Source organism: Musca domestica, unplaced genomic scaffold (assembly GCF_030504385.1).
Source record: "Musca domestica strain aabys unplaced genomic scaffold, Musca_domestica.polishedcontigs.V.1.1 20, whole genome shotgun sequence".
NCBI lineage: Eukaryota > Metazoa > Arthropoda > Insecta > Diptera > Muscidae > Musca > Musca domestica.
The window spans coordinates 3,587,887-3,602,283 of record NW_026712250.1 but is presented as its reverse complement, the minus strand read 5'-3'; the positions used below and the strand labels follow the sequence as shown (position 1 = coordinate 3,602,283).

General features: G+C 37.8%; 1 protein-coding gene across 1 annotated transcript in view; it reads left to right on the top strand.

Moving 5' to 3' along the window:
* The window catches only part of LOC101888465 (uncharacterized), a 71,687-nt gene extending 57,659 nt beyond the window's left edge, over positions 1 to 14,028 (top strand). The window contains exons 2-4 of the mRNA XM_059122358.1: positions 9,377 to 10,320; positions 13,201 to 13,320; positions 13,389 to 14,028. Coding sequence (XP_058978341.1) covers positions 9,377 to 10,320; positions 13,201 to 13,320; positions 13,389 to 13,554 — 1,230 coding nt within the window. The 3' untranslated portion in view covers positions 13,555 to 14,028. The remainder of the gene's footprint in view (positions 1 to 9,376; positions 10,321 to 13,200; positions 13,321 to 13,388) is intronic.
* The last annotated feature ends 369 nt before the right edge of the window (positions 14,029 to 14,397 follow it).

The following is a 14,397-nucleotide window of genomic DNA, read 5'->3' as shown; positions in this document are numbered from 1 at the left end:
GCTGCTGTTGTCGTTGTTGTTGCTGATGATCTACAATAACAATTCAACATCAATTGTCTGGTCGGGATCGGGGTACAAAACATGGCTGCTTAAAAAAAAAACAACAACAACAACCACATGTCAATACATTGAAGCTTTGAGGTTATTGCGGTTTACGCATAGATGGCCAGCCAGCCACCGCTGTTTAGTAACCAAACAATGAATGTTTTGCCATAATTAAATGTAGGCAAGGGGAGAGAAGGGAGGAGATTGGAGTTTGTTTTTTTGTAATGTTAATTTGATATTGTTGCACTTTAACACACATTTTGTATGAATGAATGGATGAATGAAACAAATACTTGGCTATTATGTCACCCCTTTGGCGTTTGGTGTGGCGAATTGTTTCAGATATCGGAAATTATCACCAAAACACCAAGACTAAGCCACAGCCGCAAAACGTAAAACGCATCTGATTGACACAGTTTTAAGGCTGCAAAAGCAAGCGGAAAATTGCCGTTTATTTTTTGTTTTTTTTTTTTTTGGTGTATTTGTTTTTTTCCTTTCAAGAATATCTTCCATGTGCCACTGTAATTTATGTGTTTGGCGGAAATTTACTTTCGAAAATAGCTTAGGCCCCAATTCGCCATAATGTGTTAATTCACCTTAATGATTTTCATTTGAAGATCATTAATTCATTAAATTTCTTGGCATGGCATATTTTTTCCTTCTGCCTTCTTTTTTTTTTCTTCTCCAAACTTCTATTGTTACCGTAATCTGTACTCACTGACCCGAAAACTTGGGTTTGAAGAAAAAATAAAAAAGAAATCTTTTGTTGCTTCTGTTTTGTTGCTGTTGTTGTAGTTTCTCATCAGCCCAGAAATTTGCAAATCACGGCTAAATAATAAAAATACCCTCAAAACAATATGCCTGAAAAGAAAAATTGGTTAATTTTTGTGTTTAACGGAGACTAGAGAATTATGCTACAGATAACTTATTTCCATAGAAGTGGCCATGGAAGAATCAATAACATTTTCTAAAACTGAATATTATTTTCTTGGGGGTTTATCATATTTCTATGACAGAAGGCCTCTTAAAGTCCTTCTAACTTCTTCTAAAACTGGAAATAATTTTTTTGAGGGCTTATCATACTTCTATGATAGAAGTCCTTCTATTATAAAAGTATAATAAAACCTGATTCTACATAGGATCTTCTAGGGTTTCTCTTTAAAAAGAAGGACAGTTTTTTTTAATATGAAGGGTAATATAGGGGTCATTTTTAAGGGAAGGGAAGAATTTTTACAGATCTCCCGGAAATATCAGATCTTTGGAGGTATTTTATACAGAGGAAGCTAAACCCTCTATAGCCTTCCACTGTATAAAATACCTCCAAAGTTAGAAAAGAAGCTCTTAAAATTACCTGTAAGGAAATAGACGATTTTAAAGAGACCCCCTGGAGATAAAAGATCTTTAGAGGTATTTAATCCAGTCAAAGACTCCTTTAGATAAGAATCTCCTAAAATGACTTTTAAGGGACGAAAGACATATAAAACGTCTGCTGAAAGGAAATTGGCCATTTTTAAGAGATGCTCTGCAGATAAAAGATCTTTTGAGGTAATTTATGCAGTGGTTTTGTGGGTTTCTTTAGAAAAAACCCCTTAGAATGACTTCTAAGGAACAGAAGGAAATAGGATTTTTAAGAGATGTTCTGCAGATTAAAGATCTTTGGAGGTACTTTATAACGTGGAAGAGTTTCCAAGACTCCTTTAGAAAAAAAGCTCTTAAAATGACTTCTAAGGGACGAAACACATATAAAACGTCTGCTGAAAGGAAATTGGCCATTTTTAAGAGATGCTCTGCAGATAAAAGATCTTTTGAGGTAATTTATGCAGTGGTTTTGTGGGTTTCTTTAGAAAAAACCCCTTAGAATGACTTCTAAGGAACAGAAGGAAATAGGATTTTTAAGAGATGTTCTGCAGATTAAAGATCTTTGGAGGTACTTTATAACGTGGAAGAGTTTCCAAGACTCCTTTAGAAAAAAAGCTCTTAAAATGACTTCTAAGGGACGAAACACATATAAAACGTCTGCTGAAAGGAAATAGACGATTTGTAAGAGAAACTATGCAGATGAAAGATCTTTTGAGGTAATTTATACAGTGGACTTTTGAGGGTTTCCATAGAAAATAAACTCAAAACTCCTTTAGAAAAAAAGCTCTTAAAAATAACTTCAAAGGGACGAAAGGATCTTTCAGGGTTTATCTTTAACAAGAAGGAGATCATTTTTTAAAGCAGCTATTTTTAGAGATCTCTCGCAGATAAAAGATCTTTGGAGGTATTTTATACAGTGGAATACTTTCCAGGACTCTTTTAGAAAATAATCTCTTAAAATGACTTTTAAGGGAGGGAGGATATATAAAACGTCTGCTGAAAAGAAATAGACGATTTTTAAGAGATGCTCTGCAGATAAAAGATCTTTTCAGGTAATTTATACAGTGGAAGACTTTCCAAGACTCATTTAGGAAAAAAGCTCTTAAAAATAACTTCTAAGGGACGAAAGGATCTTTCAGGGTTTCTCTTAAACAAGAAGAAGATCATGTTTAAAAGCAGTAATTTTTAGAGATCTCCCGCAGATAAAAGATCTTTGAAGGTATTTTATCAAGTAGAAGACTTTCCAGGACTCTTTTAGAAAATAATCTCTTAAAATGACTTCTAAGGGACGAAAGACATATAAAACGTCTGCGATTTTTAAGAGATACTCTGCAGATCAAATGCCTTTGGAGATATTTTATACAATGGAAGACTTGTGGTTTTCTATAGAAATAAAATCCATAAAATGAGTTCTAAGGGTCGAAAGGCATTCAGAAGGTCTACTGTATTAAATGAGTCATTTCAAAGGTCTACTAAGCAATTGGAGATCCTTAAAAGAATACTGAAGATGGTAATTAAAAAAAAAATGGGTTTTATTGGTAAAAGTCTTCCAAAAGAATGTCGGTAGAATTAATATCCTCAAGAGGTCCTCAGATAATCTAAGGGTCTTTCATAGAAAAGGAAGCTCTTAAAATGACTCTGGATAGAAAATCCTCTCTCGGGATATCATCTATTGATCTCTCAGGATATAACCTATTGATCTCTCAGGATATAACCTATTGATCTCTTAGGATATAACATATTGATCTCTCCGGATATAACCTATTCTGATCTGATACCATCAGAAAGTATTCCAAAGGGGGTGGGAGGTTGAGGGAGAGGGTATTTACAGTGAGAAATAATCCCTAGAGTTATTCTTAAAATAGACGTCCCTTACAAGTCCATTGGGTAGATGCTCAAAGTCCTTAAAGTCCTCAATGGCTTTCAATGTGGATAGGAAATCTCCAAAGGGCAGTTGATGAGCTTCTAGATGAGCATTCCTGAGTTTCAAGGGTTTCCACAGAGACAAGACTCTCGATATTAGTTTTATAAGCAGGAAACCTTCCGACCTTTTGGAAATCGCCATTATCTAAAACGCCATTGAAACGACCTTTTACAGGATAAACACGTTTTGGGCGTCCCCCCGAGCTGGAAGATTTTCCAGTTGCCTTCTTTAGACAGAAGATCTTCTAGAGGTCAATAGGTCTTCTGTAGATAACGAGCAGTACGAAATCTCAAAAGGTAGATCCTGACCTTTTGCATATCGCCAATATCCAAATACCATTGAAAGGATCTTTTACAGAATAAATACTTTTTTGGAGGCCTCAGAGCCAAGAGATTTCCCAGGGACCTTTTTAGACAGAAAGGTTTCTGGAGGTAACGAGCCAGTAGGAAATCTTAAAAGGTGGACCCCCACCTTCCGCATTGATCCAATATCTAAAACGGGATCTTTAATAGGAAAATACGTTTTAGAGGTCCCCAGAGTTAGGATATTTCCCAGGGGCCCTCTTTAGATAGAAAGGCTACCATAAGCCAATCGAGCTTCAGTAGGTAAGACAGCAGTAAAAAATCTCCCAAGGTAGATCCCGACCATTGAAACGACCTTTTACAGGATAGGTACTTTTTGGAGCTCCCCAGAGTTGGGAGACTTTCCAAGGGTCTTCTTTAGACAGAAGAGCTTCTAGAGGTCAATTACCGTAACTGTAAAAATAGAAGATTTCGTGACGGAACTTTTTATTTTTTGCTGGTCGTCTAAATTTATGAAATTTTTCATCTGTAGCTTTCACAAATTGAGGCATGCCCTAGGAAGCAGATATTCGAGAGGTTTACAAAATATTCAAGTTTTTTTAAGACCTTTTGCAGGTCTTTGTTTTAGCAAAGGGTCCTTCAAGTGGTCTTCTGGAGATAGAACTTCTTTAAAGTAACTAGACGGAAAAGGAGGACTTTTTAGAGGTCATATATTCGAAGATTTTCTATAGGTCTTCCCTAGGTTAATAAAAAATAATAATTATAGCTGATGCTGAAGAGAGAGATTTTGCAGACAACCTACTGATTCAGAGGTCTTCATCGGCAAGCTACTAAAGAGGTAATTCAAGGATGAAGTCTTTTTGGATGAGCTGCTTAAGAGTGAGGCTTTATAGACAGTTTTTTGTACGAAGTGATGTTAGTTTCTAAAACCGAATTGACGGAGGTCTCCATAGACAACCTGACAGGAATCCTTCGGAGTGCACTGATCTAGCATTTATAGCCAGGCTTCAGAGACTAGTATCTATGGATAAGCGGAAAAAAACCCTTGAGAATTTACAATATGCCAAGTAGTGCTATATAACACCGGATAGCTAACCTCTCTACCCATTATAGGGTACTTAACACTTCCAACACATGTTTTTCTTTTCTTCAACTTATTCCACATTTCAAATAGTAATGTGCTTCAATTCTTTCCGTTTTTTATGTTCATGAAAACAATTACCATCACGACCAAGTGCTTCGTGGGGCCAATGGAGTTGGTTGGGTGGCTATGTTGGCCAACAGACAGACAGACCGGCCGACCGACAAACTCATCTTCAATTATTCTCGCCATATGCAAATCAAAATAAGAAGAACAGCCGACAAAATCTTCTTCTTATGCTCGCCGCTTGACTGCACGCTTCAAATATATGTTTCCGATATAACCGTTCAATATTTCTTAAACGCTTTCTGGCACCATTCTGTTGTTAGATTTTGTTTTGTATTTTTTTATTATTTTTTTTTTTTTGGGTTTGAAGCTGCAAGGCTTTGCGGAGCAAAATTACAGTCTTGAATGATTGCAAAATCAAAGTCTTCTCATCCCTCCTCCCCCCAAATAGTTCTCTCTACGCCCATGGCCATTGGAAATTGTGTTACTCTATATTTGCTAAACCATGTAATAGCTTACGGAACTGCTTGCTGCTCATGTTACTCTGATAGCTGCAACAGAAAAGAAGAAGTAATAAAAGAAAACAACAAATAGTTATAGATTTTAACCAGAACATCACGTATTTGGCCACCATTAACCGAACTGAGGCAACAACTCGGAGATTAGCCAAAGAAAATAATTGCAATTTAACTGTGCCTGGCATTGCATGTGAATGCAGATTCGAAGAAAAATACTCTTATATGGATTATGAAATCCATAGCTGAGATGCTGGCCATGAATATGGCCTGGGAACGATAAAAGGGTTTCATTAAATCCCACAGCCTGATGATCCTCGAGGTCATTTCTTAATGTGAGAACTTTTTGATGGGGATTTTGTTGTTTCACTTAGCGTTTGAAGAAGTATTCTAAAGAAAGATTCCTTTCCGGATAGTTTAGGACGACTTTCTAGCCTATAAAGATTTCCCTTAACCATAGGTGGGTATGACATGGGCATGTATGATGTCTCTTATTCTGCGTCATGAGTAAAACATCAATACAGGGTGAGATATTTTTTCATTTATATTTATTTTTAAATTTTATTGAATGAAAGCAAAAAATGTCCGGAAATAGCATGAAATTGTAGAATAAGTTAATATTTGTTCGAATTGGTCACCTTTGGCTCGAATTATGGCCTTCAAACGGCCAATGAAACCGTCACACGCTGCCCGAATGTTGCTCTGCGGTATTTTGGCCCATTCCCGGCGAAGCGCTTGCTTGAGGTGATCGACACTTTGGTATTTTTTAGTACCAATCCGGCTTTCCAAAATACTCCAGACACAATAGTCCAACGGATTGGTATCCGGAGATTTTGGTATCCATTGTGCGCTGGAAATGAAGCGAGGAATCTCATTTTGTAACCATTCTTGGGTGCTCAGTGCGATGGTGCTGAGTCCTGTTGGAATGTCCAATATCTGCGGCCAAACTGTTTGCGTGCCCAAGGCTTTAATACATCCTCCAGAATATTTTCGCGATAATATTAGGCATTTATTCTGAAGCAACGGTCGATAAATACGGGCGGAAAGCGACCATCGGCTGTTATGGTGGCTCTCACCATCACTATGGCCGGCGCTTGAATTCTGGTGGCCCAACGATGGTGCACATTTTCAGCTGACCTCTTTGACAAATAAACACGATCATTTTGTTTGTTTACAAACTGCTGGACAACGAATTCTCCATTGTCATCGGAGAAAACAAAATTCGGCAGTTCACCACTTTAGGCCAAGCAGGGCAACTCTTTAGCTCCTTTGAGACTATTTTCTTTCCGTTGCGGTGTAAGTTCTTGCATTTTTGGGAATTTCAATGACTTTACCGCGAGATCATCTTTCAATATTTTCCGAATGGAAAATTGCGATATGTTCAGCTCACGAAGGCCACTGCGAAGCGGGTTTCGATCGAGTCGCTCCTTTACTTTTCGAACCATTTCTGCTGATGTTGCTGTTTTCTACCGTCCACTTCCTTGATGTCGAGCTACTGAGCTGTCACTGGAATAATTTTAACAACTGTCGGACGAGTGGACAGCAGTTTGCAATTTTTACATCTCAACCGAACTAATTGAGATAGAAGGCTAAAATTTTGCACACATGTATATTTTGCCAGTAGGCAGGTTATGTTCGTAAATGAACCATGTTGGTCCACGTCTTCGTATAGCCCCCATATAACGGTACCTCCCGATATTCCGCATTTTGATGATTTTAGCGATATTATTCACCGGAATTGTTTCGAATTTGCTATTTGAAGTTCGTAATGTATACTACAGCCTGAGACAGAAAACTGCCTCTGCAGGTCTACGTCTTCGTATAGACCCCATATAACGGCACCTACCGATATTCGGTATTTTGATGATTTTAGCGAATCTATTCACCGGAATTGTTTCAAATTTGGCATTTGAAGTTCGAAATGAATACTAAATCGTAATACAGAAAATTGTTTGTGCAGGTCCACGTCTTCGTATATCCGATACCTTCCGATAATCGGTACTTTCATGACTGTAGCTACAAATTTTACCGATTTTTTTCTAAGTTTCGCATTTGAATATTGTAATGGCTTAGGAAAAAAATTCCCTATGCAGGTCCATGTCGTCATATTGACCCTTATATAACAGCTACATTCGGTATTTCTAAGATTTTAACGGATTTATTGTTTTTGAGAATAGTGTTTGGCTTGTTTGTTCGGAATACCATTGTATTTTGTTGTTGCAAAATGGTCAGGCTTAATCCCTTTATTGTTGTTTTTATACCCTCCACCATGGGTAGGAGGGTATATTAACTTTGCCATTCCGTTTGTAACACCTCTAAATATTCGTCGTAGACCCCATAAAGTATATATATTCATAATCAGCATAAAATTCTAAGACGATTTAGCGATGTCCGTCTGTCTGTCCGTCTGTATGTCTGTCTGTCTGTCCGTCTGTCTGTCTGTCTGTCTGTTGAAATCACGATAGAGCCCACATTATTTGACGTAGACCTTTGAAATTTGGCACAAGTGTGTGTATTGTCCCTAGGATGGTTGGTATTGAAAATGAGATATATCGGTCCACGTTCTGGTATAGTCCCCATATAACGGTACCTCCCGATATTCGGTATTTTGATGATTTATGCCACATTTTTTCACTGATTTGTGTAAAAGTTGGTATTTGTGGGTCATAATGGGTACTAGTTCGTGTGGCGAAACATTGTAATTATAGGTGCACGTGTTGGTGTAGCCCCTATATAACGGTACCTCCCGATATTCGGTATTTTAATGTTTTTTGCCACATTTCTTCTAATGTTCTTTTACCCTAGGGTGGAGGGTATTAAAAGTTTGGCCCGGCCGAACTTAATGTTTTTTTACTTGTTATAAAAACAACGATTTTTTATTAGTGGAGAACAATGGTAATGTTTAACAGGTGGTAAGGCAGGGAATACCTAGGTTTCGGAAAGAGCCACAAATCCTCATCAGTTCCCTTGTTTTTTGTCTGGGATATTCTCCCCAGAAGTTATATTAAAATAAAAATAACTTCTATGACAAAAAACATTTTTTAGAATTGCCAAATTCGTTCCAAATGGTGGAGGGTATTCTAAATTCGGCCCGCCTGAACTTACAGCTTTTTTACTTGTTCAAATGTGAAAATTACTTTGTTTTGCATAAAAATCCCATCACACAGCTGTCTCCCTCTCTCTCTCTCCAATTGCAAAATATGCACAGTGGAGAGGGGAGAAGGAAGGGAGAGGACCTACCTCTTATTTAAAATATTTGTGGTGTTGCTGCTGCAAACTTAGAAAGGAAATCACGAATGGTTTACACCATCGCACTAATCACCACCATGCCAATGTAAATAGTTTGTGACCCGGCAGCTGTGGCTCTGGTAGGGAATTCCAAACTTTGTTTGATTTCAAAGAATGGTATTGGAATTTTATGCGGTGTTGAAAATCAAGTTCCAAATCCACTACGTCACCGCATTTTTTGTGTTGTTGTTGTTGTTTTTTTGTTTGTTTAGTTTTTGGCAAAAGTCAATAGCCGGCTAAGGTTTGCTGGGTTCACATGCGATTTGGCTGTTTTTGGGTTGAGCTGAGCTTAAAATTTGAATGTGAATGTCGTAGTCTTCGTTTGCTAGCGCACAAGTTGCACCATTGCATCTTAGCCATGACGTTGAAACCCAACCGAAATATGTTGCACAAGCAAAAACCACAACAACAGCCATTAACTATCCCAAGCTGTTTTTTTTGGCAAAATACTAAACGAATGACTAGTCATATACGACGGATGGACGGACTGGCGGACGGACAAAACATTAAAATAAATTTAACAATGGACTTTTACTTTTAAACACACAACAAGCCATGTAGACAACAGACCCCCGGAACATTTATAATAAATTATTGCCGTCTTTAAAGTAACAGTTTTACAGGTGTTTTAGCAGCGTTAACAGGGTGGCTTAGGTGAGGGGGAATGTAAATCTACCGCAAAAAAGAAAAATTCCCACAAATTTAATAAATTTTATTTAAATTTTTTTTCTGATTTCCCTCAAAATTATTCCGATTCTAAAATCTCTCTCCTTTCTCTCTTTTTTTCTCCCTGCAGAAAATCGATCCCTTAATGCGTATCCAACAGGAAATCCAAGAGGTTGAGCGACGAGAGCAGGAATATCGTCGCCTCATTTCATCCGTGTCCACGGTGGGCATGGCCAACGCCGACAATGACAACGAAGCCTCCGATGATAATCACAACGACAGCTTGCAGTCTCTGAGTCCAGTGCCACCGGCCAATACCTCACTGAACAGCAACGAGGATTACAACTCCAATAACTCGCTACCCTTGATTGTCAACAGCATTAAAGAGGATGATCATCACTCTGAAGATTCCGGCATTTCGGCCTCCTCCAGTCCGGTAAATGGCGTGTCGGCCAATATCAAGAAACTCAATGAGGCCACCTTGCCAGCCAAGGAACATCGTTACATTGGTCCAAATTGCTATGGTCTGACACCGGAACCACCTCAACAGAAATTGATGACTCGCACCGTTTCCACACCCCTCCTGAGTGCTATAAAAGCCCCCCGGCAACAGTTCACCATGAGTCCAGCCCACAAGGGTGTGATGCAGCGGTTCATTGCCTCACGTGGCAAACTCCAGCTAAACAATACCCTCAACAGTCCCAGCCACAATAACAGCAATAAGATCTTCCTAAACGGCAACAATGCCGTGGCAGTTTTGGGTTTAAATTCCCCCACGGCATTGAATACCCCACCCAACACACCCATGACACCAGCCTCAGCTTTGTTGGGTAATGCGTCCACAGCCGTGCAGCCAGATTTTTCACTTCGCAGTCCAATTGTGCCTAGTGTGATTTTGTCTCCACCCCAGATTGAACGTGACTCAGAGGGCAGGCCCATACGTCCCGGCTATGTGCCGGTGGAGGTGAAAATTCAACGTGAATTGCAGGATCTGAAGACCAGAGAAAGTGAATTGAAGAAGATCCGTAAAATACGTCAGTCGACACCGGATCTCTTGGACTCCATTGAGAATGAGTGAGTATGGAGTAAAAAAAAAGAAAGCAGGGGATCAGAGAAGACTTTGAAGGGGCATTCTGCAGATGATAGGTTCTCAAAGTTAGGAACCCTTTAAAGTGATATGCAGTAGTTGGAGTACCATTTTTGGATAGCAGACAGACAGGAGCTTTCTAGAGGTCTTTTGTGAGGTCTTCTGGGATCGAGGGTTCTCCTATAGAAAATTGCGGTCTTTGGAAAGAGGGTTCTCCTATAGAAAATTGAGGTTCAGTTCACCTAAAAATCATCAAAAGACCTTTGAAAGGCCTTAATTTTACATTAGATTTTTGGAATGTCTTCAGGAGATTTTTTCATTATCTTGGATAGCGGACAGACAGGAGCTTTCTAGAGGTCTTTTGTGAAAGAAGACCAAGGGTACTTCTGGGATCGAGGATTCTCGTATACAAAAATTGCGGTTTTGGGATCGAGGGTTCTCCTATAGAAATTTAAGGTACAGGTCACCTAAAAATCATCAAAAGACCTTTCAAAGGCCTCAAGTTTACATTAGATCTTTGGAATGTCTTCAGGAGATTTTTTCATAATCTTGGAATGCTGTTAATGGTGTTTCCAAGATTATGAAAAGCTCTCCCAAAGACATTCGTAGGGTCTTGCATAAAATTATGACAATTTGAAAGGCTTATAAATGCCTTCTAAAATTTTCATAATTCTCAGGTGAATAGAACCGCATTTTTTATGGGAAAACCCCCGATCCCAAAAAAAAAACTCTTGGCGGTCGGATCGTCTATCATTTGAAGACCTATTGAAGGTTCGTTGACTTAATAGGGCTTATAAAACTTCACCGGAAGAGATTCGGAAGGTCTTATGTAAAATTTAGCCCATTTGAAGGTCTTTTGGACACCATCTAAAAATTTAATGATTTTCAGGTGAACAAAACCTCAATTTCCTACAGGAGACTCTTCGGTCCCAAAAGAACTCTAGGCGGTCGGTTGTAAATCACCAATCATTTGAAGATCTGTTGAAAATTAGTTAACTAAAAAAGGCTTCTAAAACATCTCTTGAAGACATTCGGAAGGTCTTGTATAACATTAAGGTCATTTGAAGGTCTTTTGAACGCCATCAAAAGTTTTGATGATTTTTAGGTGAACAGAACCTCAATTTTATATAGGAGAACCCTCGATCCTAAAAGAACTCTTGGTGGTCGGTTGTAGATGACCAATCATTTGAAGATCTGTTGAAGGTTAGTTAACTAAAAAAGGCTTCTAAAACATCTCTTAAAGACAATCCGAAGGTCTTGTATAAAATTAAGGCCATTAAAGGTATTTTGAATGCCATCAAAATTTTTGATTATTTTCAGGTCAATAGAACCCTAATTTTCTATAGGAGAACCCTCGTTCCCAAAAGAACTGTTTGCTGTCGGTTGAAGATCGCCTATAAACTAAAGATCTCTTAAAGGTTGCCTAACTGAAAAAAGGCTTTCAACAGCCTCCTTCATTTAGAAAACCAATTGAAGGGCGTAGAGGCTTTTCCATCAGAAAATGCCTTCTAGAAGGTCTTCTTCTAATTACAGGATAGATTTTTCATATGATAGACCTCGCAAAGGTATTCTTCTGCTAAACCCATCTGGAAATACTTATGTAGAATAGCTCAAGGTGGTCTTTAAGAAGACCTTTTTGATCTTAGAAACCAACTCGGACGTCTTTGGTATGTAGAAGGCCTCTTGAGAGTCCTTCATTTAAGAAAAACTCTCAACAAGACCTTTAAACGCCTCTTGGAGATCCTCTTTCCAAAATCTCCTGGAATCCTCGAGAGACGTTTTAGATAATTTCTAACTATAGAACAACTCTGGAAGCTCTCCCATCTGGGAAATCGTCTTGAAGGTCCTTATTCTAGGGAATAGTTCTAGAAGGCATTCTGGGAAATTTTCTAACTGCAGAATGCATTTAAAGAATCTTCTGTCTAATAAACACCGCAAGCAGGACTTCTGTCCACAGAAAACATTTAGAAGTTCTACTGAGTATAGAGAACATCTACGAGATCTTCTCTGTAAACACCATCTGCATTTTCTTTAGAATATCTCTTGGATGAACGTCGATTCGAGCTCTAATTTTTATAGAACAGCTGTAATCTGACTAGCAACACATTTAAGATGTCTTCTAAGAGGTCAGCGGTTTATAGAGTACCCTCTTCGAACTCTTACTGGCGAGAGACATTTCTCTTTAGAAAGTCTATAGGACCTCTCAGACCTCTTCTTCGGAATATTCTTTTTCCTTGCAAAAAAATGTCTCTTGGGGATGTTATCATTTTAGAGTAGCACCAGGAGGTATCTTCTTCAGAAAGCCTTCAGTAGTTTTAAAATACCTCTAGGAGGTCTTCCCTCTTTGGAATGTCTCAGAAAGGGCTTTTCTCATTAGAATGCCTTAAGGGGGTCTCTCTCTCACTCTGTCCGCGGAGGATCTCCATAAAATCTTATTTCTATGAACGATTTCAAGAATGTCTATCCTTCTTCGGAATACCATCAAGAAGTTTTCTCTCTTCTGAATATCTCTAATATGTCTTCTTGCACAGGAAAGTCTCTTATCTTCAGAATACTTTCAGGAGGTCTTCTTTGTTAAAATATTTCCAGGGTATCTTTCCCTCTTCAGAATACCTCCAATAGTTCTCTACAGAACTTATAAAGAACTTATTTAAGTCATCTTCTCGATGGGGGATTTCTTGAATTTGTTATAGAGAGTCGAAGAATGTCTTCTATCTGTAGGATACCTCTGAAGGTCTTACATATACACAAGATCTCTTGTCTTGTTAAGAAATAAATTCTGAAGTCCTTAAAAAATCCTTGTTCATCTACAAATCAAAAAAAAAAAAAAAAAAAAAAAAAAACTCACATTTTCCCCTCTTTCTTAGACTTGCTTATTCTGACAGCGATGACTCTGAAGTGGAACATTGCTACGGTCCTGGTAAATTGCGTGCTGCCAAATCCATAGGCGATATGTGTGATGCTGCAAACAACGGCGGTCCAAATAGGTATACATCGGCTATCTAGCGCAAAATCATATCCATATTAACCTCTCTTTCCTTTTTCCCCCTTTCAGCATTTCCCCAATACCAGATTTCAATAAACAACAAAAATTCTCTGGTGCTGGCGGTATGCGACCGGCTGTCTCCTTGGCCCAACTCTGTGAAATGGATCCCGAGGAAACACCCTCTTCAAAAGGTCTAATAGCCCAGTGGGAGAATCTTATACAACAAAATGCCTAAAAGAAGAAACGACGCAGAAGACAATGTTATATCCTAGAAGGAATTCCTACCAACTATGCAAATGTTTTGCCGTTTCCTTTTTTTGTTGTTGAGCTTAAGCCTTTAATTTATTGAAAAAAATGTATTAGAAAAAAAAAAAAACAAAAAACGAAAAATCCCATAGATCTGGCATCTTTAGGTAGTAGCAAAGCAAAGCAAAGTAAAAGGGCAAGGAGATTTTTAGTTGGCATAACAAAGGGTTATTTATTCTCTGAGTGGAGAGAAATTGTGACAAGGCCAAATTGCCAAAGGAGCAAATTAACGGTTCTTTTCCATTTTGGCCCCTAATCATAGCTTAAACATAAATCACCCAGAGCTGGCATTCTAAATTATTCGATCATATTTTGTTTTAAGTATTAAATTCTATTATTTGCCGTTGTGTATTTTCCCTTTATTCTAGTTTCTTTTTCCTTTATTTAATTTTCTTTTTTTTTTTGTTAAAATAATTTTTTTCCTATTTTTTTTTGTTTTAAACAATTATACAATTCATTAACTTTTTTATGAACTATAGTTTAAATAATTATTATTATACTTTTATTAAAGTTATATTAAAAAAACACACAATTGTATTTATCAACGATTTTCATAAATATCCTTCATATAATTCTATAAATAATTATTTAAAAACGAAAAAAAACACAGCTACAATTCTTTTATCTATTGTATATAATTTTTCGGATTAAAATAAAATAAACTTATATAATAATAATTATACATATTTCGAAAAATAAGTCTAGTGTTTTTGTATGTGTTTTTCGTGAGGCATTTAGGATAGGGAGGGAGGAAGGTCAAAATATTGTTAAA